Source organism: Motacilla alba, chromosome 17 (assembly GCF_015832195.1).
Source record: "Motacilla alba alba isolate MOTALB_02 chromosome 17, Motacilla_alba_V1.0_pri, whole genome shotgun sequence".
NCBI classification, from domain to species: domain Eukaryota; kingdom Metazoa; phylum Chordata; class Aves; order Passeriformes; family Motacillidae; genus Motacilla; species Motacilla alba.
Window position 1 is genome coordinate 6,386,808 of NC_052032.1, and position 25,117 is coordinate 6,411,924.

General features: G+C 52.3%; 1 protein-coding gene across 5 annotated transcripts in view; it reads left to right on the forward strand.

Annotated features, from left to right (window-relative positions):
* The first annotated feature begins 12,734 nt into the window (after positions 1-12,734).
* FUBP3 (far upstream element binding protein 3) overlaps positions 12,735-25,117 on the forward strand; it is a 39,393-nt gene continuing 27,010 nt past the window's right edge. For all 5 annotated transcript variants that reach the window (XM_038156313.1, XM_038156317.1, XM_038156314.1 and 2 more), the window contains exons 1-2: positions 12,735-12,891; positions 20,035-20,140. In XM_038156313.1, coding sequence (XP_038012241.1) covers positions 12,799-12,891; positions 20,035-20,140 — 199 coding nt within the window. In that variant the 5' untranslated portion in view covers positions 12,735-12,798. The remainder of the gene's footprint in view (positions 12,892-20,034; positions 20,141-25,117) is intronic.

Here is a 25,117-nt window from a genome sequence, read left to right on the forward strand (position 1 = left end):
TTGTCCATCGGGGGAGAAGTGGGGAAAGAAATAAACCCCAGCCAGGCGTGGGGTTTGGCTCTGAGAGCCGGGCTTTATTCCTGCCTCGTTTGTTTGCTCCTCTGCCCAGCGCTTCCTCCAGCCCGGCTCTGTGGATCGGGGATGGATTCAGTGTGAAGGACATAGGGGGGTGGTGGTACCTCGTGGGGAAGGTGGGCAGCAGGAAATACCTCTCAGAGGGGTGTTTCAGGGGCTGCAGGGGTGAGCTGGGTGGTCAACGGGGCTCGATCCTTTCTGCTGCGTTTTGGTGAGTTTTAAAGAGCAGACTCAGGAAAGACAAAAATGCTGGGAATATCCTCTGGTGGTGTTGCATGAGGTGAGGAGGAAAGGAGTGCTGGGTCCAGGCTGGGCAGGGCATCCCTCTCCCAGAGTGCCTGGAGGGCTGCAGGTCCCTGTGGTCCCGATGCTCACACCTGGCTGGGAGGCAGGGATGGCTCAGCGAGGGAAACCTGGAGCTGTGCTGGAAGCAGAGGGAAAGGAAAGAGGAAAGGACTGGATTTCCTATCCGTGCAAACGCTCAGGATGTGCTGGAGCTCTGTCCTGGGGAAGGACGTGGGTTGGGATGTCCCCGCTCTGGGTGTCCCCAGGAGAGGAGCAGAGATGCTCCTGGAACCGGGGTGCACCAAGCACGGCGCTTGCTGTGGTAGCCAGCAGGGAGCTGGGCAGCCCCAGCCCCGCAGCAGGAATGTGCTGCTTCCCAACGGGTTTGGGGAGCAAAAGCAGAGCTGCCACCAAAAAGGGACACATTTTAGTAGCCCCTATGGGACAGTCAGGCCAAGTGGCCATGTGGGGACGTCCAGGCGTGCCCTGCCCACTCTGCTGCCAAGCCAGCAAGTGTGACAAGCTCTGACATCACAGCTGGGAAAATAACATGTTATGTTCCCAGCTTGGATGTGAATTTCCCTGCTATTACTGGCAGCGACCATCTTGGGAGGAGAAAGCAGCAGAGGGCTGTCAGGAGAGGGGAGAGAAATGGTTTTCTGGGCTGGTGGAGCCTGTCCAACCCCTGTGGGCTATGGGGAGGCGGGGATGCTCTGCAGGGCCACCCCAGTCCCTTCATCCCACTGCTTTCAGCAGCAAGTCCGTGCTGCAAGTGCAGCGGCACGTGGGGTCCTGCACGAGCCCCTTTGGGGCTGGTGGCCAGCAGGTTGTGCTGGGTGCCCAGTGTGGAGCCTGCCCTTTTCATCCCACAGCAGCCCATTCTCAGGTGGGGGGAAGGATTTGGAACTTCATCAGGAGCCTTCTCCTGAGGAATCATCCACAAAACCATGGGAACAGAGCTGCTTCCCTTTCAAGGATGGATGCTGCGCTGGCCCATGGGACAATGAGTAGCCCTGGAAGCTGTGAGAGTTCCCTCCCATGCCCATCCTTGACTATGGTAGAGCATCCCATTGGAAAAATGGAGTGTGAAACAACTTGGTGGAATGGGGAGCTGATGTCTTTTATTTGGGGGGAAAACCCAAAACAAAACAACAAAAAACAAGGTCTTGGCAGAAGATTCTTGTGCCCCAAAGCTTGAGAAATGCTGGAAAAGCTCAGTGGGGGCTCATTGGGCCAGCTGGGTGCTTAAATCATCACCTGGAAAAAGCCATTTCACTCCCAGTCCTGGAGTATCCTCCAGCACTCACACCAGAGCCCAGATCCAAGGGGATCCTGTGCCCACTGGAACGTCCTGTGAGGTTTTTGGCTCAGGGCAGAGGATGCTCCACCATGGCAGCTCCAGCTCCTTGGGAAGCCACAGGGATGCTCTCAGAGGCAGTGATGGACACGACACCTCAGCCTTGGAGGAGTATCACGTGTCAGCTTCCAGCTGCTGCTTCCAACTGGGCTGCAAGTGGATTGTGCTGGTGAGGCAGAGCTCAGGGTATTCAAAAAGCCAAGTCAAACCCAGTGTGAGTCTTAGAGAAGGGGGAAATCTCTCAGAAATCATGGTTTCAATGCACAGAGAGCACCCACCAAAGTGCCTGCACTTCATGTTGGGGCTGCAGTGATAGGAAGCTGTGAGACAGACACCACATTTAATTACCTTGCTGCCTTAATTGCCATCAGCCCTTCCAGTTCCCAAGATCTGGTGGTTTCTCAGTGTCCTTCCACCCTTCTGTGTCTCAGGGAAGTCTGTCAGGGGCTGGCACCACCAGGAGGGAAAAGCAGTGGGTGAGGAGCACTCTGTGAGCATCTCCTGAACCACCTGGAACTCCCCAGCAGGGACGTTTTTGGGGGGAATATTTCGACCTTTAAGGTGGCAAGCTTGTTTTGCAGCACCCACCTGGCTCTGAGGGCAGTGTACACGGGCTGAGGGCTCCCCATTCCCAGGGCAGAGCTGCACTGGAAAGAGCCCAGAGTGACCCTGGGAAGGGACCTGGGTCACTGCTGGCCTTTGAAGCTCTTCTGTGCATCCCCCACAGCATCACCCATCGCTCCAGCTCTGAGGCAGCCCCCTGTCACCTTTGGGAAAGCGCAGCCCCTCTTTGCACCCCGGCTTCTGCCATGGGGCTGCTCTGCCACCCTCCCAGGCTCTGGTGCAGGGCTTGGCCGGGGTCACTGCAATCGATATCTCATCTGCAGGCTCTCCTAGCGGAAGTGATGGTATATTGGAACATGGTAATGGCTCTTGTCTAGTGGAAAAGGCTAATCTTCCCCAGCTGTACAGGATCTCTGCAGGTGTCCTCTGGCTCTCCCCGCTGCCACCAGCCCTGCCAAGGAGCAGACACACTTCTTTAAAGCTGTAGCACTCCAATTTACTGCTGTCCTGGGGAGGGAGAGCTGCCTGCAGCCTGGCTCCACGGGGCACAGAGCTGTGGCTGGGGCTTCCCTGTGAAGAACTGGCACCCCCAGTGTCACCACACAGCTGCTCACATATGCTGGGTCAAAGAAGAGAAGGTGATGTGTTCTCCAGAGGTGGCATTTCCCCAGGGAAAAGAGGAGAAGGATGTGGGGATGATGCCAGAAGAGGTGTGGACCCCCAAAGTGCCACCTGCACGCGTGGGAGGGAGGCAGGGAAGAGCAAGGGTGGCAGTTTCTTGCTGTTAATTTGGCTGTTTTGGCATCACACTTGCTGCTTGGTGGGACTCCCCACCTGGAACTTGTCCTGTTTTGCCCATCCCTCAGGATTGCTGCAGAGCCAGGTCTTCCCTTCCCCTTGTGCATCACACCCCTGGGCCCTGGGCCCAGGGGGTTCTGTTTTTTGAAGCTGACCAGCCATCCCTGGCTACCACATCCTGCTGGATACCAATGGCATAATCCATTTTCCCGTTTCTCTGGAGGCAGAGGTAATTACCAGGTGTGAGGGTTAATATGTGTGTGGATTTAGCATGAATTGCCAAGAACAGCTCAGAACAATGCCCAGGTGCATGCAGCACAGCCCGGGGGCTCAGACACAGCCCTGCTGTAAAATGGGGAGCCCAAGGGCTTGGTGGGGGCCCCTCAGAGGCTGAGTGACCATCAGAGTCCACAAAAGTCATGCCAAAGGTTGTGCTAACCTTGTTGGGGCAGGGATTTTTCCTGCAAAAGACAGTGAGGGTAGATGGATTTTAAGAGAAAATTCCTGGAGAGATAAAGCAGCTGTGGGGCTGCTGGGTTTTTGCTTAAACTTAATTTTGTCGGGCAAAGAAATATATTGCTGGGTCCATACAGGGAAAAAAGCATGATGTTTTGCAGGAGGGTCGCAGGGAGGTCTTGTGTGGTTGTGCCCTGTGGGACTGTGTCCATATCTCATCCCTTTCTGGGGCTCCATCTCCCATCTGTGGGGTGTGTAGGAGGGGACCCCGGACCACCTCTCCCAAAGGAGGGACAGAAAAATCCTCTGGTGCTACCCAGCATCCCATCATTCTGTGCAGATGGTGCTCCCTAGCCCTGGATGATGTCCCCTCAGCAGGGACACTGGTAGCAACGGTGCACTCTTGGGAAAACCACAGGATTCCTCACGTTGGTTTTCATTTTCCTTTGGAGATGTGGCTTCCAGTGGCTCATGGGAGCGCAGGAGGTGCCCTGGGCTCCACACGGGTCACAGGGCTGCAGCACAGCACGGCTGTGAAGCGTTCCCATCCTTCCAAGGGAAAGCCATCCCCCCGTGAGGTTGGGAGTCACCAGTCCTGAGCTTCCCAGGCAAGGGGGAGATGGTGGCCTTTGTAAAGCCCTTAACAAGGTGGCTTTGTCTCACGTTTAACAAGAAGCTCCCTCGCTCCTTCCCCGGGAGTTTCCCAATGCCGGCTCCCTGAAAGCCAGCTTTATGCTCCAGCCAGGGACACGCTGCTGTGGGGCCGGATCAGAGGGACACAGGGGCCCTTCTGCACGGCCCTGACAAAGGCTGCCCCGGGGGGACAGAGCGTCAAAGCTCAGCCGGCTCGGGGAGGGACAAGGGAGCCACAGAGGAGGCTGCGCTCTGAGCCCACCGTCCATCTGGTCACTCGATCGTGGCAGGCAACGACCTGGCCATGCTCGGGGAGGGCCAGGGGCTCCTTCTGCTCTGTCCCCCCCGGGGAGGGGGCAGGGGGAGTGGCTGGGAAGGGACAGGTAGGTTTTGTTGGCCGCAGGTAACAGGATCTGCAGCCGTTGGTGCCTTTCTGCCCTCTGCTCTGGCTTTGGCGGGGGGGGTGGGAGTGAGGAGATGAGGGCTGGAAATGGAGACCTCCATTCAGCAGGATGCTTCTCCTCATCTGGAAATGGGTTTGGAGCAAGCCTCGAGGTGTCTCAGCTCAAGCACTCCACAGCCCTCTGGTCTGGACTGGGCAGGCGCAGCAGCTGGAAGGGACCCCTGGAGTGATCCTCGGCTCTGAGCAGCACCCTGCTCATGGCAGAGGCCTCACCATCCCCGTGTCAGCGTCCAAGCTCCCCTCTCCCAACCTCCTCTTCCTTCCCTGGGGATTTTGCTCAGTTTGGGAGCTCCTGCCCTTCCCTTGTCCCACCAGTAAGTGCCCCCTCTCCCTCCCCCCTCCAGCCATCTGCCTCTGCGCCCCCCGCCCAGCTTCACTGTCACGCGTTAAAGCCGCGCTCAGCGCCAGGGTCAGCGTGTCACAGCGGCCCCTCATCGATTTGTTTTACCTCCCTTTGGCTAAAGCACTTTGGCCCTGGCCCCTTCCATGGCATAAGGAGCTTCCCAAGGCCTTCAGTTCTCCCCTTGCCCATCCTGGTCCTGCATGGCTGGACCCTGTGGGCAGCAGGGGCCCAGCTGAGTCGCTGATCTCCTGACCCTCCCCGGGGCACCTAATGTGTCTCCCTGGTTCATCTGGATCAATATTTCTGCAAGGGCAAGGAAGATCCCTCCAGGGAAAGGAAGGGATGAGGGGATCCTGCTTGTTTGCACAGCCCCATGGCTGGTTTGATGCTTAGCTGGGCTGGGTCATTTCTGGGGATTGGGAAGGGAGGAAGACCCTAAATCAGGGGTGGAGCTCAGACCAGAGGTGTTTGGGGTCTCCTCCTTCCAGTTTGTGGGTCTCACGCTCTGCCCTGGGGCACAGGGGCTGGGATATCTTTGCCTCCAAAGCCAGAGGAGCTGGGATGGCTTCAGTCTTCAAGCCCCACTGCTCAGCAGGGGTGGGGCTGCCTTGGAGGATCTGCTTCTTGCTCGTGGTGTTTAGGCCTGGATGAGGGGTTTTGGAACTGTTCTGTTTTTATAGAAGCCTGGAGGTGACAGTAAAGGATGATCATCAATTAATAAATCCAAGCAGTGGGAGACCTGGCTGGGACAGCAGCCTCCAGCCCTTCTTGCTGCACACGGAGGGATGCCCAAGGCATGAGGGCTCTTCCTTTTATGGCTTGGCTCGGGGAACGAAGGCAAAGAACACACGGGCAACGTTCCAACACCATCCCTGCTGAAGGCACCATACCTCCAGAACCCTTCCTGTCCCACAGAATCACCCCCAGCACCTCCATGCCCACGGTCCCTGTGCCAGCAGCCAGGGCAGATGCCCAGCAGCTCGGGCAGCCCAGGGAGAAAAGCAGGGAGCTCTTGGCAACTCTGCCTTTTGCTTTCAGCCTCGCCCTCTCGCTATTTATTGGTGACTTTTGTCCTTGGCCAGCTTAGCGGCTGAAAGGGGCTGTATTATATCACATGTAGGCAGCTCCTGGGGGGAGAGGGCCGTGCTTTCTGCGGGAACAAAGCGCGGGTTGGCTAATTCCCCTCTCCTCCCGCGGAACCCGGGTCCCATCTGGTTGACACAGTTTGCTCCAGTGTCTCCTGCTATTAAGCCCCCACTTGCCTGCTTGAATCACCGGCACTCCCCCGCCCCTGTACCCTCGGCCGCTTTTTCTTGCTTTATTTTTCATTTTCCCTAAAGCCAGGCAGAACTTGCTCCGTGGAGTGATGTCAGATGTGTGCGAAGCAGACCAATAAAACCTAATGCATCCCCCTCTTTGTCTGCAGGCCTCTCCAGCGCCTCACATTTTCCACTCAGAAAGCCACTTAAAACACATCAGCAACAATCCCTCACAAAACAGCCACTTGTTGGCTAATCGTGCCGAGGACCCGCGCGCCGCATTGCGCTTTCCTGCCAAGGAGGGTCTAATGCTGCCAGGGACCAACAGCCCCAGGGTGGTGGGAGCCCTCAGCATGCACCAGGATTGGCCCTGGGGGTCCCAGCTGCTCCGCAGGGTGTGGTGGGGCAGGGATATGGGATTGGGATGTTTCTATTCCCCACAGCCTGGAGGGGATGGTCACAGAGCCAGGAGTGGGGCTCTGCTCAGCCCTCGCTCGGCAGTGGGATGGATGAGCAGATGGATGCAGCAGAGCTCCCGGGACTCTGTCCTACCTGCTAATTCCTTCCTGGGAAGGAAAGCAGGCAGGAAGGCAGCAGGCAGCTGCTGTGGAATGGGAGCTCTGGAGGAATGACATGGGTGCCACCCTGCCAGACCGGTGACTTTGAGCTCCGTGTCTGTCACTCTGGGCTGATGGCTCTGGGCTGAAGGCAGGAAGAGCTGGCTGCCCCATGCTGATGGGAGAGAGCTTTGTTGCAGCTTAGAGGGTGCCAGTGGGTTTCACTGGAGGGGAGGGAGATCCAGTGCCTGATGGAGGGCACAGAGGGTGCAAGTGAGAGATGCTTCAACGCTGGAAGGGAGGTAGAGAGGCTTGGACCTTTGCCTAACGGAGAAGCATCCAAAAATCCCTCCCGAGGAATCCTTTGGGCCCTTTGAGGTATGGGAGAGAGATCAGAGGGTGGTTAATCTCCCCCTCTGCAACCAGGGGACCCAGCCTTCCCCCCCAGAGAGAGACAAGGATGTGCAGTAGCTGCATTTATTTTCCTGCAGAAAAACTTGGACAGCTTCTCCTGCTGCCACCCCCGGCATCCCGGGGAGCAGGACAGGAGCAGCGTGCGTTCACTGCCGCCTGCTCTGGGGGCGGGGGAGCTGTCACACCTTTTATCTTACAGCCACCCAATCACACCCGGGTTTGGGGCTGATTTGAGGCAGGCAAGGAGGTTCACAAGCAGTGCCAGGTAGTGGGAAGGCTGCCTGTGGGTGCTGTGCTGGGCAGGCAGCCCAGAGCCCTCCCTGTGGGCACGGAGCACACCTGCCCGTGCTCACCTGCCTGTGCTCACCTGTGCAGTTCATTGTCACAGGGCAGAGTCCGAGCGACCCACGGGGACTCGTGCTGCCACCTGCTCTGGCTCCGTGACCAGGCTGAGCTGCTGCCCCAGCGGCAGCCAAGGGATGAGGCGGGAGATGCAGGCAGCTGCCTCCCATTCCCGTTCCTGTTCCCATTCCCGTTCCTGTTCCCATTACTGTTCTTGTTCCCATTCCCATTCATTCCCAGTCCCGTTCCCATTCCCGTTCTTGTTCCTATTCCCATTCATTCCAATTCCCGTTCTTGTTTCCATTCCCATTCTCATTCTCGCTCCCATTCTTGTTCCTATTCCCATTCTCGTTTCCATTCTTGTTCCTATTCCCATTCCCATTCATTCCCATTCCCATTCATTCCCATTCCCGTTCTCGTTCCCATTCCCATTATCATTCCCATTCCCGTTCCCATTCCTGTTCCTATTCCCATTTCCATTCATTCCCATTCCCGTTCCCATTAACATTTCAATTCCCATTCCCATTCTTTCCCGTTCCCGTTCCCGTTCCCATTCTTTCCCATTCCCATTCCCATTCTTTCCCATTCCCGTTCCCATTCCCATTCCCTTCCTTTGCCATGGGGGACCCCGTGGTCGGGCCCCACACCCGCCGCACACCTGGCTGAGCGCGGGTGCTGGGGGAGGAAGGGGTTAAGCGGAGCCAGCGGCGGCAGGAATCAGAGGATTACAGGTTTGCTGCCGGACTGTCCCATCTGTCACCAGCACAAAGACGAGCCCTGTCTCGGGCTGGGCTGTCAGCGAAGAGCCCACCACTACATTAGGACTCCATTAAGGGAGGCTGGTGGTGGGAAATGGCAGCTGTCAGGACACTATCATTTCTCCTGTAATTCCTCCTGTTCCTTTCTCAACTGCACGTAAATAGCAGGTCTACCCACTGGGCCAATTTTGCATTTTCATCCTCCCGCTGCTCCTCTTCTTTCTTTAAAGCTGCAGCCACTGGGCCCCTTCCCTGCAGCCTGCTGGTGCCAGTGCCAGTGCCAGTGCCAGGCTGCCTGTGCCTGGCCATGGCATCTCCACAGGGAGAAGGGCTCAGGAGCATTGGCAGCATCCTCCCTGTGGAGCCACAGCCGTGCCAGCCTGGTCTGCAATGGGAGCTCACTGGCTCCTGACCTGGCACAGGGAGGAGAGGAGGTGGATCACGGTCTCCAAGGATGGCAGGGTCCTTCCCTTCTCCCGTCGTCTGGGGCTATCTCTGAGCTGGAGGGTGTTTCCCAGTCTGTGCTGCCCTTGCACAAAAGGCTGGCGTGATGCCCTGCTCTGCAAACTGGGACAGGGTGGGCAGAACAACGGGTGGTGACCAGGGCTGGGGACCACAACCCGTGGCAAGGGCTGTATCAGAACAGAGTTTCTTCTCCCAGCCACACAATCTGTCCGGTCTTTCAGCCTTTGGCAGAGGCTCCTGGGTCACACTGCCTGCTGCAGTCGTAGCCACCTTGGGGTGGGATGAACCCCTGGTGCCAGGGGACCCAGGGATAAAACCACAGACACAATTCCTGATGGGACAAAATCACCTGGAAACTCTCAGCACCTGCAGAAAGGCAGCTCAGCATGGTGGGGGACCATACTTGGGTCTCTGGGCTCACAGCTTTCCTGGGAATCCCTGGATCTTCCCACACCCTGCCCTGGCCTCACCGCATCTCCAGCCGGACCCGGCGCTGCCGCGGCGCCGTCGCTCCCTGTGGAGCCTCCTTTTCCAGCAGGGGATCAAAACAAACACTCGTGTGGGGAAGTGCATTGCAGTGGTGCTCGAAATAAATAACTAATTTCTCCCTACATGATCTCAAGGAGCAGGAGAGGTGTGAATAGCAGGGCCCGGTGTCGGGCTGACTGGACTCCCCGGTGCGGTAATTCAGAGGATGACAAACATAAGCCAAAGAAAAATGTTGAAAAATGGGCACTTCCCGCAGCCCTGAGCAAAGGAGCTATTGCAGGGTTTGGAAATAACGAAGGCAAAGAGAGGGAGAGAGGGGAATTTTCTCATTGAGACCAAGTGAAGTGCCAAACAAGCTGCTATTATGGTGGCTTTGAGAGGCGCAGGGAGGGGGTGGTGGGGAGGAGAGTAGGGGGAAGGAGAGGAGGGAGGTGGGGGAGAAGAGATGGAGAGAGGGCTGGAGGAAGGGAGAAGAGTGGGGGCTCTGGGGAGGAAGGGGATGTGAGGAGCCAAAGGTGCGAGGTGACACAGGTGAGATGGAGAGAGGACCAAGGTGTGTGATGGTGGCAGGGCCACCACATGCCAGCACCCCACCCCTCACCCCGGACCCCCCACATCTCCCCATCCTCATTCCCAGCCACCTTCTACCCCCTACAACCACCACCACAAGGGAGGGGAAAAAAAAAAAAGAGAGAAAAAAAGAGATGGAAAGAAGGAAAACAAAATATCTACAGTTGTCAAGACAAGGGGAGAAAAATAGAGGCAAACATCCATAATTTTCTCTGTGGGGCTTTGCAGTAATTGAGCCATTTGGATAAAAATAAAGGCAGCAGGCCCTTTAGGTAAGAGGAGCTTTTGCAATCCAAGAAGCCTGAATTATGCGTCTTGTATCACTTGAAACCCCCCACCACATCCCCCCCTTCTGCCTCCCCCGTGCGACACCAAACCACTTTCCCTTTTCTTCTTCTTCTCCCTTTTTTTTTTTTTTTCCTTTTCCTTCCCTCCTCCTTTTTTTAAGTACCCTGTCAAACAGCATCCGATGAGGGGAGAATTTCAGCTGTCACAACTAATTTCAGCGTGTGTGTGTGTGCAAAGGTGTGTGTGTGCCTCGAGAGGGGGGAGCCGGGGGATGGAGGCGTAGAATCACTCCCTTGCTTCTTTTTTTTTTTTTTTTTTTTATTCCTCCAAAGGAAGATTTACATCAGAAATTTGTTTCTGGAAGTGTTTAAGGCCTGTAATTTCCCTCTTTTCAATCACTGCCTGATGTCTTCTTCTTGCCAGCTCCAGTGCTGAGGCTGGCTGTCATCCTCCCAGCAGCCTGGTCCCTTCAGCCGTTCCTGCCCAGTGCCAAGGAGGATTTTTCACCTCTTACCAGGGCTTGAGGCTCCCAAAATTCAGCTCTCACAGCCCTGAGCACCACTCTGGGTGTGGTAGGGGAGGCTCCAGCTTCTCCCTGCCTGCGTCCCAGTGCTGGTGGCTTTATGCTGCAGGTTTGGTCACCTTTGCGGCCACTTCGAGATTGGCATTAGCTGGAGGGTCACGGGGTGGATCCTGCCCAGAACAGGGCACCCCTGAGAGCCAAGTGGGGCTGTTGGGGTGATTCCCCACCAAGGACATGCCTGGGGAAAGGGGCAGCTGGTGCTGAGCACGTTGGGTCTTCCCAGCCAGAGTTAGGAGGGGGAAATTCCCTGAACCCAAATTTTTTGGGTGTTTCCAAGAGAGGAGGAAGCAAAGCTCCAGGCAGGGCTGGAGATGTTGCCTCCATCACGTTCAGAAGATGATGGGATGGCTGTGGTGATCATCTTAGGTGACGAGGTGCTCCAGGCCAGGCTGGATGGAGCTCTCAACAGCCTGGTCTAACGGGAGGTGTCCCTGCCCAGGGCACAGGGGTGGAACCAGCAGAGCTTTAAAATCCCCCCAACCCAAACCATTCTGTGGTTAAAATCCTTCCCCTGTGGGCTGTGTCCCTTTTCCTAAAACAAATTTACTTTTTGCTTAAGAAAATGAGCGCAGCTTCTGAGAGGAGGAAAGGCTGGGGACCAGCAGCCCAGAGGTGTGGGGAGGTGACCAGAGCAGACTCTGCACCCGGTGAAGAGGGTGTTCCCTTCCCACCAGAGCATTCCATCAGTTCAGCAAGTCCTGCCTGCTCCTGCAGGCACAAATGGGATGCACAGAACTGGAAAGAGCAAGACCCAGCCAAGGAGGAGCACAGAGCTCCGTGAGACATCCCTCAGGTGTTGAATTTCTTACTCGGGGCTTTGGGAAACACGCTGTGGGTCAGCGAACCTTGGGCTTCTCCAGGCTGTGTGCAAACCCAGCCGGGCCAGGAGCTGGCTGCAGGCTGCTTTTGGGAGCTATCACCCAAAATGACACTCATGACAAGCAGCAGGAAGGGCTGTGCAGGGCCCTTCAAGGAACAAGCTTTGCATGCTCTTTGCATGAATCCTTGGCTAACTGGTCCTTGCATCATCCCAGAGCCTCCTGCTGCTCCGCTGTGGCAGGAGCAATGTCACTGGGGGCTGGAGCACACCTGGGGGCACCTCCAGAGCTCCAGCTCTTGGCAGAGCTCCCCAGAGCACTGCATGCCCAGGACCTTTGTGCAAAGTGCCACCAACACCATGGCAGTGTCCGGCCGTGACCATGTGAGTCAGGGGCGTGGTGTTCAAACACATGGACCAAACCCGGCAGGGAATGGGCGCCGTGGGAGCTGTGCTCCAGGGTGGGGTTCAGTGAGGGATCTGGTGGAACAGCCTGGCATGGGATGGCATAGGCAGGGATGGGATGGCACGGGCACAGAGAGGATTGCATGAGCAGGTAGAGGATGGCCACGGGCAGGGGTGGAATGGCAAGGGCAGGGAGGGGACGGAACAGGCAGGGATGGGATGGGATGGGATGGGATGGGATGGGATGGGATGGGATGGGATGGGATGGGATGGGATGGGATGGGATGGGATGGGATGGGATGGGATGGGATGGGATGGGATGGGATGGGATGGGATGGGACGGGACTGGCAGGGCACGGAGTGCAGGGAGGGATGGGATGTCACAGGTGTAGATGGGATGGCACGGTCAGGAGCGGGATGTCACAGGTGTGGATGGCATGGCACGGTCAGGAGCGGGATGTCACAGGTGGGGATGGGATGGCACGGTCCGGAGCGGGATGTCACAGGTGTGGATGGCATGGCACGGTCAGGAGCGGGATGTCACAGGTGTGGATGGCATGGCACGGTCAGGAGCGGGATGTCACAGGCGGGGAGGGCCTGTCGGGAGCAGAGCAGGGTCCTGGCCGTGTCTCCCCGTGTCCCCCCGTGTCCCCTCCGTGTCCCCTGTCCCGTCCCGGGGGAGGGCGCGGGGTCCCTGGGGGGCGTGGCCTGTTGTAGCCCCGCCCCTCCCCCATCCCCACCCCATGGCGCGCGAGCGGCCCCGCCCCGCGGCGCGAGCCCCCCGGCCCCGCCCCCGCGGGGCACTTCCGGCGGAAGCGGGGGGCTCCTTCCCTTTCCGGGCGCGGGCCCGGGCGGAGCGGCGGGGCGGGCGCGGGCCATGGCGGAGCTGGCGCAGGGGCAGAGCCAGAGCGCGGCGCCCGTGGGGATCAAGCCCGAGGGTTTCGTGGACGCTCTGCACCGGGCCCGGCAGGTGAGGCGCCGGCCGGCGGGCCGGGGGCGGGCGGGAGGAGGCCGCGGGGCGCCGCTAGGCCGCGGAGCGGAGGCGGGGCACGGCCGCGGCCCCGCTGCCCCTGAGCCGAGAGAGCGGAGCCCCGGCGCCGTGCCCTGAGGGGGCGGCGGGGCTCTGACAGCCGCGGCCGTGGCAGGTGGCAGGGCGGCAGCCTCTGTCCGGGGCTGAGCCGGTGCCGGTCGGGTTTCACACCGGCCTTGTGCGTGGGCTGAGCCGCGGAGCGGCCAGAGAGCGGCAGCGGAGTGGGGAAGGGTCTGGGCTGCGTGTCCGTGAGGAGCGGCTCAGGGGGCTGGGGGCACTCAGCCTGGAGAAGAGGAGGCTCGGGGGGGCTTTGTCGCAGTTCGCAGCTCGCTGAAAGGAGCTGTCCCCAGCTGGGGGTCAGAGTCATCCCCCAGGCAGCCAGCGACAGGACAAGAGCACTCAGTCTTAAACGATGCCAGGGGAAGTTTAGGTTGGACATTGCGTGGAATTCCTTCACAGAAATGTAATGAGACATCAGAGTGGGCTGCCAGGGAGTGGAGGTGTTTAAGCCATCCCTGCCATCCCTGGAGGTGTTTAAGGGAACACTGGATGTGGCACTCGGTGCCATCCTCTGATTGCCAAGGTGGTGATCAGCCACAGGTCGGGCTCCGTGGCCTCAGAGATCTTTTCCAAGCTGGTCGATTCTGTGAATACAGACCGTGGCAGAGCAGGAGCTTGGCATTCCCCCCAGGGAGAGAGGGAGGGGGCAGTGAGGCGCTTCCCAGAGGAATCCATGAGCTTACACAGTGCTAAAATGGGAAGTTTCAGTGAAAGCGCCCAGCCCTGCAGGAATCAACACCCTTGCCCCCAGTCCAGGTATGCCAGGTGTTTGTGAGCTCCTTGGTTTGTGCAGAGTGGCTGCAGAACGAGGAGCTGCTGCTCGCGGCACGCATGCTGCGGCTCTTGTTCTCGTGTTGCAGCTCTGCCTCAGGGGCTTGTTTCGTCTCTGAGCAGGTTGCACTTGTGCTTAGTGACTGCACGTTAGGGAGCTGTGACACAGCTGGGTGCCAGCACCAGCGCCCAAAGACCCTGACTTTGTTCTCTCCAGTTTTACAGGCCAGCTGGGAGAAATCCCCTCCTGTTGCCCAGACTTTGTCATTTCACAGACAAACTTCTGAGGGAACTAAGCTGGACCCTAAGACCTCTCAGTTGCTGTCTGTAATGGAACTGAGGTGCTGTCCCCTTACTCAGCTCACCTGGGAACCAGTGGCAGCCAGTCCCTGCTGTGTGCAGCCTGCAGTGACCTGCTCAGGGGCTCCTGGTGCTGTAGACCCACACCCTGCCCCTCCCAGGACGCAGGAGCTGCTCTGGGGCCATGGGTTTGCCTCTCAGCACAGGCTGCTGGGGTGTGAGCTGCTGCAGGGTGAGCCAGGCCTGGCTTCTTTCAGCCCCTGGGAAAGTGCCCTGTCCTTGAAATGTGATGTCTGAGCACCCAGCAGGGTTTGTGCTTGATGCAGTTCAATTGAGAGGTGCTGCAGGGTTTGTCTTGACCTGATTCTATCTTGCTGATATCTTTACTCATTGCAAAAAAACATCTTGTTTAAATATCTGATAATGCTGCCACTGTTAGCAGTTGAATAACCCATTTATGTAAAATAAAATAATCCTTTGCTGTTGGAGTGCAGGTGGTTGAAAGCATTTTGTGAGTGCTTCAAGTGCAGAAGAGGCCTTGGAGTTGGTCAGGGGTCTGGAGCACCTGCCCTGGGCAGCCAGACTGAGAGAGCTGGGGCTGTTCAACCTGGAGAAGAGAAGGTGGAATGGGGACACCACAGCAGCTTCTGGGATCTGAAAGGGCTGCAGGGAAGCTGGAGAGGGACTGGACTTTCCATCAGGAACTGTAGTGACAGGACAAGGGAGAATGGGCTCAAACTGCAGGAGGGATGTTTAGGTCAGATATGAGGAAAAAATTCTTCCCTGTAGACTTGGTGAGGCCGTGGTGCCTAGAGCAGCTGTGGCTGCCCCTGGATCCCTGGAAGTGTCCAAGGCCAGGTTGGACAGGGCTTGGAGCCACCTGGGACAGTGGAAGGTGACCCTGAGGTGGAACCGGATGAGCTTTGAGGTCCCTTCCACCCCAAACCCTTCTGTGTGGTGATCAGTGACAGGATCAAGGGTGATGCCTCAGAGCATCCTGGGCTCAAACAGCACAAACTGCAAATGGATCTGAGCTGCAGCTGCCCCGCTGCTGTCATCATGTTTGTAGGGGGAGTCTGTGACACCCCAACCCCTGCATCAGGGAGATGGAATAATAAATGATAAATAATTCTGTGCCCTGGCTGTGGTCACTTACTGGATTTTGTTGTTTTAAAGTTCATTGTATTTGCTGCAGTTATTCTGTACGTGCTGGGTTTCCATGAGCCTAAAACTGGAAGGTTCCAGCAGCAACCTTCTGGCTGTCTCTCAGCCTGGAACAAGTGTGTTGGGAAATGTGGGCTCTGCGCGTGTTTGTGGGAGAGCAGTGTCCTACATTTTTGTGCAGTGAGTTGTTTGCTGCCCATTGAATATGATTTTTTTTTTATTAGTGTTTGTGGGATGAAAAGAACTGTTGGAGGGCTAAAATGTTTCCTTCCCCTGTGAAAATACTTGATTTAATGGAGTTCTGTGGAGGCTGGGTAAGAGAGCAGGTGGGCTTCTCTTGCACAGAACTAGGTTGTCACTAGGGACTCGTTGCCAAATGTCCCTGAAGACTCTCTTCATTGCTCAGGTGATGGATGTTTGCCTCAGCACCCAAGCCATTTGTGATGGAACTTCCTGGCTGAGAATCAGGGGGAAATGGAAAGGCAGCTAATATTTCTCTGGAGGTGATGGCAGAGCTTTCACCAAGGGTGTTTGGTGCTGTATTTCTCTGAGCTGTACTGATCTGCTACAGCTTTTGGTCTGGTTTTGGCCTTTTTGGAGTGTTCCTTTTGCTCTAAGGGAATGAGGGAGCAGAGGAAAGAATTTCAGCCATGGTTCTTACTTTATGGGTTGGTCATCCCTGGCTTGATGTTTGAATCTTTCAAGGTTTTGTGTCACATGTGTCACAGTAATCAAATTTACTGAATTCAGTTCTCATGAGAGCCACAACATTACCATCAGGCTGTGGAATACAGTGCTTGGTTCTGAATAGCTAAACAAGGACATAACTTCAGGACAAGGAAGACTTCCCTGAGTAAAGGAAAGTAGCTGCATTCCTCAGAGCCTCTGGGATGTGAGATGATTATGGGAATATAAAATAGAAGCCTGGAATATATTTGAAAGAAATTACCTTGCATTGCTTTCAGCATTTGTGCTGGACTTGCCTGGATTTTTTGTGGACTCTGAAATATTTGGGATTTATCAAGAATTACTTTTTCAAGGCAGTGCTGGGACTTTGAATTGCTCTGTCCTGTGTCTCAGGTGGATTGGTGGCTCTTAGGTGGGGACAGATCTGTACAGCTGCTCCCAGGCAGGCTGGCTTTTCTGTGGCATTTTGGTGTGGGGAGAAAGAGAGGATGTTTGCTCCCCTTTTGATTAGTGGGGTCAGAAAATAAGCAGATCTGCTTGTACTTTTGGCTAAAATGAATTTCTCTCAGACTGCCCTTAAGTTTTGTTCTTATTGCCCAAACAGTGTCTTGCTGGGAGTTCTGGAGAGGAGAGGCTGAGGCTTGGTGAGCCTGTGATGTGCCATCCTGGCTGCCTCAAAAATGGAGAATATCCTGAGACTGAGAGTCAACAGGCTGAGTTTGAAACCCCTCTTTGTATCAGGCTCTAACTTTAATTTCTGTGCTGATGGAGGGGTCTTGAACAAACTTTTCTCTACCCCCTTGCAGAGTCCTCCTTCAGGTCATCCTCCAGTAGATTCAGGCTTTGCCAGTTACTCTGGTGTTTAGGAAAACCACCTGTGACATGAAGCTTAAATGGTTGTGGATGGTTTTACTGCCTTCTGCAGAGCTCTGGAGAAATGTCTGTCACCCCAGCTCAAGGGTTCTGCTGAGTGGAAGGGAGGAGCAGCACAAGCACCAGAATAGTCTGAAGGGTCAGATGACAGTGCCTTTTTGGTTTTTTTTATCCTGGTAATACCTAGAATTGGTGATTTTATCTGTTGCTGTTCTTTGCAGGGCACCATGGAGAGGTTTTTCCTAGAAGCTGGGCCCGTTCTCTTGAAAGCTGAATTCTGCAGACAGTGGTGTTTGAGTGTGCCTAGCAGAGAAGCTTCATGTTTAGAAGTGGTTTTGTATTACTCTGTGTTTTGTATTGTCATTTTTCTGGCTGTTAAATCTATAGGAGAACAGAAGTGCAAGGTATAGGAGAACTTGTATCTCACACAAATTCGTGGATTAATTTGTTTTTCTTGGCTTTATCTTGCAATTTGCAGCTGGGGCTTGTGTTCCTTTAAAGCCTTCGTTGGAGAGCTTCATTTTGAGGAATTGAGGTGCAGAAACAGGGATGCTTTTTCCCCAGTGTATTTCAGAGCTTGATAAAATGGATGCATTGGGTTTAAGGGGGAGAAGAGAAAAAAACCTGAGGCTGACATAGAGCAGGACAAAAGCAGTGGCTAACAGCAGTACATTACTCAAGGTCATTGAGGCAGATAAGGGCTAGGTCTGCTTGCTTTTGCCATGTCCTAATTTTTGTGCTTACTCCTCTGCTGAACTTGTCATAAAAACTGAGCTTGCCATTTTAAGTTGAACGTGAGATGTTAAAATGTATTTTAGCTGCTACATGTACTTTGAAAGCTCAGCTCTTCCTTTTGTAGGGTGTATTTTCCTGCTGTGGTGAGGTGGCACCGTTGTCTGCCTGTAATCCAGTGGCAGCTGGGAGGCTTTAGAGATAAGGGTACAAGTTTAAATAAAGGGGGGGGGGAAGGAAAATATCCTAAAAGCTGATAATGTAAAAAATGCTTTAACACTCTTGCTTTGCTCTTTACTTGGAGGATTCTGTGCCAGGGTGGTCATTGTGTGCTCAGTGTGAGCAGGGGTTCCCAGAGCTCCCCTGAGGTGGGAGCAGACAGCCTTGGTGCCAGCAGGCTGGTCCTGAACACCTTTGTACTTCAGGCTGCCTCCCTTCCCTGAGCCAGCTTCTGCTATCCATAGATGGGTTTTTTCTCTTCCTGGAGTGTGTGCTGAGTGATTTCACCTCTAAAGGATCATCCGTAACTTGTAAGTCATGGTAAATAACCACTGACAGAAAGAGAGTTCTTGAATAGGGTGTTGAGATGAAATGTCCCAAATCAGGCTGTGTTATACCTGACCCTGTTCCTCTTGGTCTATGTGTAAGTTGCTGTATGAAAGCTGTTAATAGAGTGCTGTGAAATATATTTTCACATTTATATTTCAGGGTTGAAGTAGTCAGGAAACATTTCTGCTCTTTGTATTTCATTAAAATTCTCTTCATCCCAAACAAGAGGGGAAAGGGCAAAGGGCTGAATCCATGGATGCAGTACAAGATTTAACAAAAGAGTCAAGTGTCACCTGGCCCTCCCTCCTGGAGAGGACAAGGTGTGCTAATGCTTTCAGAACCAGCTTTCTGGGGACTGACTGGAGATGTTGGTGTGCAAAAATGCTTGTCATGAAAGCTTCAGGATTTCAGCTGGTCCCAGAGGAGGATTTTATTCTCTAGCTCTGACATTTCTGACACAGCAAAGTTTCTGACCTTCCAAAAGGAGACAAGACAGAATGGACTATAAGGAGAAAATGGTCCAAACTTGGGGCCCTTTTCATGGAAGGTGTTGAAGAGAATGTTTCCTGTTCTCTTTCTAAAAGCAGCACCCTCAATCTTTCAAGATTATTTCAAATAGCTTTTTTTCCAGTGCCCTGTGGTTCTGCATCTTGAGCAGTCGTTTGTTCCACTGCAGCAGAAGATAGTCAACAACCAGAGCTGCTGTAGATGTCTTTCTGTTGCAGTGAAATGCAAATTTTAGAAATCTTTAGATATATTGGTAATTTAAAACATCTCTGTGTAAAATGCTCTTTCATCTGCTCCTGTTCCTTATTCCGTGGTGAAATCCAGTTATAATGGAGTGAGATCAGTCTCTTGGTAAAGGTTTGATTAAATGATTTTATTTTTGCTTGAAGAGGCAGCAAGTGCTGTATCATACAGTGTACTTTATATTTGTTCTGTAACTGCTTTGTTCTGTGCTTGCTTATTACAGCAAAATACTTCATGTAGGCAAAGGGAGCTATGGGACTGCAGTTTGTCTGTCCTGGGAGGGTCTAACTGGGGTGCAGCACCCAGGGAATGCACCTGGGTGTTTCTGGGGTGGGTTTCCACCCAGCTCAGAGTGCAGCTGGAAGAGCTTGTGTTGTCAGCACCCACCTGTGCAGCTGTCCCCCAAATGCCACTGGAGACGAGCTGAACTTGTCACTTGCATTAAGTCATGTTTAGGTGTGTGTCTCAGTTTATTTGCTTACCTTAGTCCCCTTACTGTGAAACCTGCCTGTCTCCTCTTTCCTGTGAATAAACTCCTTGTATCCTGGCTCAGCAGGGAATGGCAGTTTCCCCTCTGCAAGGATTGGAAGCAGAGGCACAGGCAGCATTAGTTGTGTTTGTGCTGTACTGACCACTGCAGGAAATGCAAACTCATTCCGGACTGATAGTTTGCCCACTGGCTTATTCCTCACACAGTAAACAAGAGTGATCCAGCCTCTTTGACAGGGAGTTCCCAAAGCTGTCCTTGTGCTGTGTGTTTCCACTCTCTCCCTCTGCTCCCCCACGGATGTGTGAGTGTGCATTTCTGTGTGTCTGGATCTGCATGGATGCAGGAGGAAGCACATGTCCTCCCCCACAGCTCTGGAGGTGGCAGCTTCTCCAGGACAAAGCTGGTGGGTTAGTTTGAACCCTCCCCTTAGCAAGATTTAGCTTGTCAGCTATCCATTGAGCAAATAATCCTGAATATAATGTTCCAGGGCTACTCATGATCAGGAAGAGGAACTGGGTGAATATGATCTTAATTAAGCAAATATTAAAAGCAAGCAGAAAATTGTTTGCTTTACAAATGAAGCACCTTGTTACAAATCCACCTGCATAGTAACTACCTGAGAGAAAATTGGCCTGGGGTCAAAGCTCTGTTGGGAGAAACAGTGTTTAGTTGTGGTGACTGATAATGATTTTATCCCCTTTTTATAGATTGCTGCTAAAATTGGAGATATCCCTCACTTGAATAATTCTACAACACTCGTGGATCCATCAGTCTACGGTTATGGAGTGCAGAAACGGCCCCTGGATGATGGAGGTAAGCTGGCTGTGATTAGTCAGTCTGGTGGATGCAGCTCCTGAAATTCATCTCTGGAGGCAGTTGTCTGTTTTAAGGATGGAAAATGCAGCTTTCTGTGTACAGACATTTTATACAAGACACCCTGTGCTGTTTACTCTCACCTAGATTGCACAGTGTTCTTAGGCACTAGTATTAATGTGAAGCAATTCTTTGTTAGTTCATGACCTTTGGGAATCAGCAAACAAACTGTGTCATTTAAATCTTGGTCTGTGGTAGTTGAGTTGAGGGATTTGCTTATTGGGCCTGTTCTGGAGCCCAGATATAGAGCACCAGGTGTACACAGTACATGTTCTTCCCTGATGGCCTTTCTTTTCTGAGAGCAGGTAGTGTGTAGGGACACTATTACAAGTGTTCCTTTCCATTTGTTTCCAGCACAGCCCAGGAGCTGAGTTGCTGTCAAGTTCTGGTTGCTTTTTACTTCAATTTTAAGGAGAAAAGGTATTTATGTAAGGTGATGCAAGTTGGGAGGAAACCTCCTGTATTAGCTTAGCTTTCTCCATTATTATTTGAGAATTCTGAAATCTCTGAAGAATTTAAAATTGGCCATAGCCAAAGGATAGTTTATTGCATGGACCATAACTGGTAACTGTCATAAGTCAATATTGTGTGAATTGTTACAATTTTAAAATAAGCCACTAGTTTCTTATCTTTATTAGAACAAGACTTCTAACAAAAAAAAAATAGAACAAGAGTTTTTTAGGTTTTATAAATCTAATGATACGCATTGTTACAAGTGTTTAAACTGTATTATCTGTTGCTGTGTAGATGCAAAGAGCTCACCTTTTCTTGTGAAGAAATAAAAAGCGTGGTTATGTGTTCCTTTTTGCTGTTTCCTCTGGTGTTTTTCCTGACACTCGTAGCCCTGCAGGGTGATTCTCTCCCCCATGAACATGTTCAGAAGTACTGAGGAGATAAGCCAAGCTGCTGCCTAGCACTTCATTTTGAGAAGAATTTTTTTCTGTCTGATACAAAGGCTGAAAATAGCTGCACGTCTGCTCCTCAGTCTGAAAAAACATGCTGGTGCATGGGGAGAAGCTTCTTTCATGTGGAGCCTCTGGCTTGCTAACATTACTGTTTTCTGAACACATGCCACCACCCACTTCTGTTCTCTGCTCTTGGCTCTATTTGAGCAACAGGTTGCTGCTGCTCCTTTGGTTTGGTTTCTGGAGAGAATGGATTTATCTGGGTGAGCCCCCACACTTTGTATCTTGGACTGGAGCATCCTTTTGTTGAGAAGCCAGAGGTCTGGCATTGCTGGTTCTGCAGGGGAAGGTGCTGGGCAGCGTTGGGGAATGCTGAACAGCTCTGAGCTTAGGGATGTGGCTGTGTGTGAAAAGGAGTAAAAATAGCCTGGGAACCAGTCATTCACAACATTTGCCCTGCCTGTGTTATTCATTGATTCATCAGACTGAAGTGGAGCTCTGACCTCCTGACAAAATGGGTTTTAGCAGCTCGTACCACGTGAGCTGGTCGTAGTGCTTTAGTGACAGGTTGGACTTTGTGCTTAAACTTGTACTGGTGAGCCCTAGAACTTGGTGAGCCTTGTTTGTGTTGACACAAACCCTGGCAATACAGTAGCAGTCTGGGCTAGAGAAGTGCATTGCTGCCACTTTCTTGTGCTGTGTAGATAACTCCATGGAGTGGGTGGTGTTCCTGGGAGAGCCTCCCACAGTGGCAATTCCTGACTCCTGCATCAGCAGTTGTTCTGCTCACCCTGTCCTCAGCACTGGATCTTGTCTGTAATTGTTTTTAAAGTAGCTCCAATGCTATGTTTGCCCTTGGGTTGTTCATACACATCTGTATATAACCTTGTCCAACTCCCCTCCCAAAAATCTGGTCTTTGAGGAGAAGAGAAATGACAGATGTAATATTTTAAAGGGCTGGAATTTGATGAAGGAGCAGGAATTGTCAGGGTAGGGATAGGGTCTTTCAGCTTGGCTCATGTTGGGTTTTATTTCTAATGGCATTAGTAAGTCCTGTACTGACATGCAGATGTGTGATGAGTTCCCCCCTACATGTGGGATCCTCCTGTGCTGTTCTTTACCTGCAGCCTGGCAAAGCAACTCCTGAAGTTGTGTGTGCTTCTTGCTCTGTATCTCTTTGTGGTGTGATCCATATCTTAGTCTTGGGCTACCTGCTCTTGCTGCCATGTAATTAAATGTCTGTGAAGCAGATTTAGCTTTAAACATCTGGAAGATGGAAGTTGCTTTTAATAGGACAAATTAGGAAAGAGCTTCCTATTTGGATGATTTTTTAGTTCTTTGTTAGCTGCAAACAAGGGGTGTTGGAATTTCATGCCCACACTTCTCTCCGTTTTCTGCTTGTCTGTGAGGCACAGTTTGGAGATGTTGTCAAGAAGTGATTATGTTGTTACACGTGCTTTAGAAATGTTATAGTGCCTTTTATAGTGGATTTGGATACATTCTACTGCTCTGGATGGGTTAGAAACAAATCTGCTGGGAAATGTCCCTGCATGCTCACAGCTGGGTGCAGGTCTCACTGCTTCCTTATCCCCATGCAGCTCCTGGGAAATTATCTCTGTTCCTAATACTGCTGAAAAAATTGTCTGCAGAGGAAGTGTTTAAGGTGACAGGAGCACCGTCTGTCTTTCAGGACAATCTGATTCTTCCTGTCTATTTTTGTAAACAGCTGCTGTTGTGGCTGCCTGATGCCAGCTGAGGAAGTGGTCTTGAGACAGGTGTCATGCATTGATCAAAACAAATTCAGCTGCTTTTCAAGCATTTCCAGGAAAAACAGATTTATCGTAGTGTCAGAAACCAGGATGTGGGAGTGCTTTTTTGCACTTCCCTTAACATAACCCTCATCTGAACTGAGGAGCAGCAGGATCAGCTCTGGTAACCTGGCTCACTGGTGTTAGATGGAGCTTGAGACTGATTATTTCTCTTTTCCCTGGCTTCTTTTTTTTTCCCCTTTCTGGAAACAACTTGAAAGTAATCCTGCGAACAGCTGTAGTGCAGGGAAGAGATCAGGTTTATTTGTACTGCTCCTGGGAAGTCACAGCTGGCATTTCTGTGGCCACTTCCAGGGGTTAATGTTTCTCAGTGCAGGGCAGCACTGGGACAGGTGAGTGTGAGCTGCAGAGAGACCTGGTGGCACCTTGCCTGTGGCTGCTGCTGAGGACAGACCCCAGCCCACCTGTTGAGGGCCAACTGCTGCCCCTGGCCTCTGTTCTAATTAAAAGATTCCTCTAATTGTCAGCGCACATTAATAAGTTTGTTTAATGCTAAATAACCCTTAAAGAAGCAGCCTCTTTTGTTCAAAGGAAGCAGGGATCTAGTGTGCTGCAAAGAGACTGATGGACAGAACATCACCCTTTGTTTGCCCTGCTTTGGGCTGCTTTAAAGAGTGTCCTGTGAGATCCCTAGGATTAAGCAGCAGCATTACAGCTGAAGGCTGGGGCACCCTTTGACTCTGGGAAAACAAAGGTGAGAGACCTTGGAGAAGCCTCACATCCCCCTCTCTCCACTCCTCTCTCCTCCCAAAGCTCCTGTGCTACATCCAGATCTGAAGATGACCTGTTCTGGTGTAAATAAAATTTGATTGTAGTAGAACCAAGGGCTCAAACATGACATGATCCTGCTGTACAGAGTACTTTATTCTTCCCCTCCAATTTGTTTTCAGTGAAAATAGTGACGGGCAGAAGGGAATTCTATCCCTGTCTTACTGCTGATGAAAGTCAGTACTGATGCTCTGACACACCTGCAGCAGCAGTAGGACCAGGGCAAAATCCAGATGTCTTTCATTTAATGCACAGAATGCCACTGTTCTTCAAAATTGTAATTTTACAGATGACACTTTTTAAAATGAGGTGGTTTAAGGGAGGGAAAAAACCTCCAAAGATTTGCAGTGAAGTCACACACAAATATTATTAGGGTTTGACTATTCAATTCAAGAAAAACCTATCAATATTTAATGATGGAGAATTAGGATAACAATCTTTGTAGCTTTCTAAAATTTAAGATGATCCCATTTTGGCTCTAAAGTATGAAAAGCAGCCCTGTTCCACTGCTGTCAGGGAGGTATGTTGCTCTGATTTTATTCTAGCCATGAAGATATTCCTGAAGAGATTGTATATTCCCATCATGCACATTAATTTAGTGGGAGGCACTGCTCTGTTTTATGGGGTGGAAGAAAAATCCACATTTGTTTTGAGTGTCTGTTAGGTAGAATTCAGTTAAGGTGAAGCGTGAAGCAGAATGAAGAGTTATCAACCAGCAGGTGCCATTAATAGGAAATTGTGCTGATTTTATTCAGTATTTTTCCTTATTCGCAGTAAAATGACTGCAGTTACAGTTAAATTGTACTGAATAGATGTAAAAGGGGGAAATATGTATGTGGCTTGTCAGAGTTCAGCCCCCTCCTTGGTGTGAAGGGAGACAGTGGAATGGTGCATCAGCTTTCAATATTGTGGCTGCCCCAGCCCTGCCTCTCTGTTAGTCCCTGTTTTTCAGAGAAAAATGGACATGTTGGAGAAGGAATGGACCTTTAGGTTGTTGGAACTGGGAGCCACATCATTTTTTCCCCCTTCCAAACAGAGAGAAATCATCAACTACTTGAAGTAAATTTTCATTTCTCTCCATTTGCCTTCAATCTCAGTTTTTTGAGAAGTTATCTGCGAGCTGTGGAAGGAATGGTCTCTCACATAAGTTACAATAATTTCTCCATATTAATTTGTACAATAAACATGCATCAAGGCTGAGACCTCGCTGTGGGGGTGAATGGCTTACTCTCTTTGGGTTCTGCAACTCAGAATGGGCTGGAGAGACATTGCTACCTGCATCTAAAGCATGAATTCCCTGACTGATTTAACTTCCTGTGCTGGGACAGGTTTCCCCTCAGAAGTTGACTTTTTCAAGTGTAGGATTGTGTTACAAAATGAAGGCTCTTCCCTTCCTTGTGTGAACTTGGGGAGTT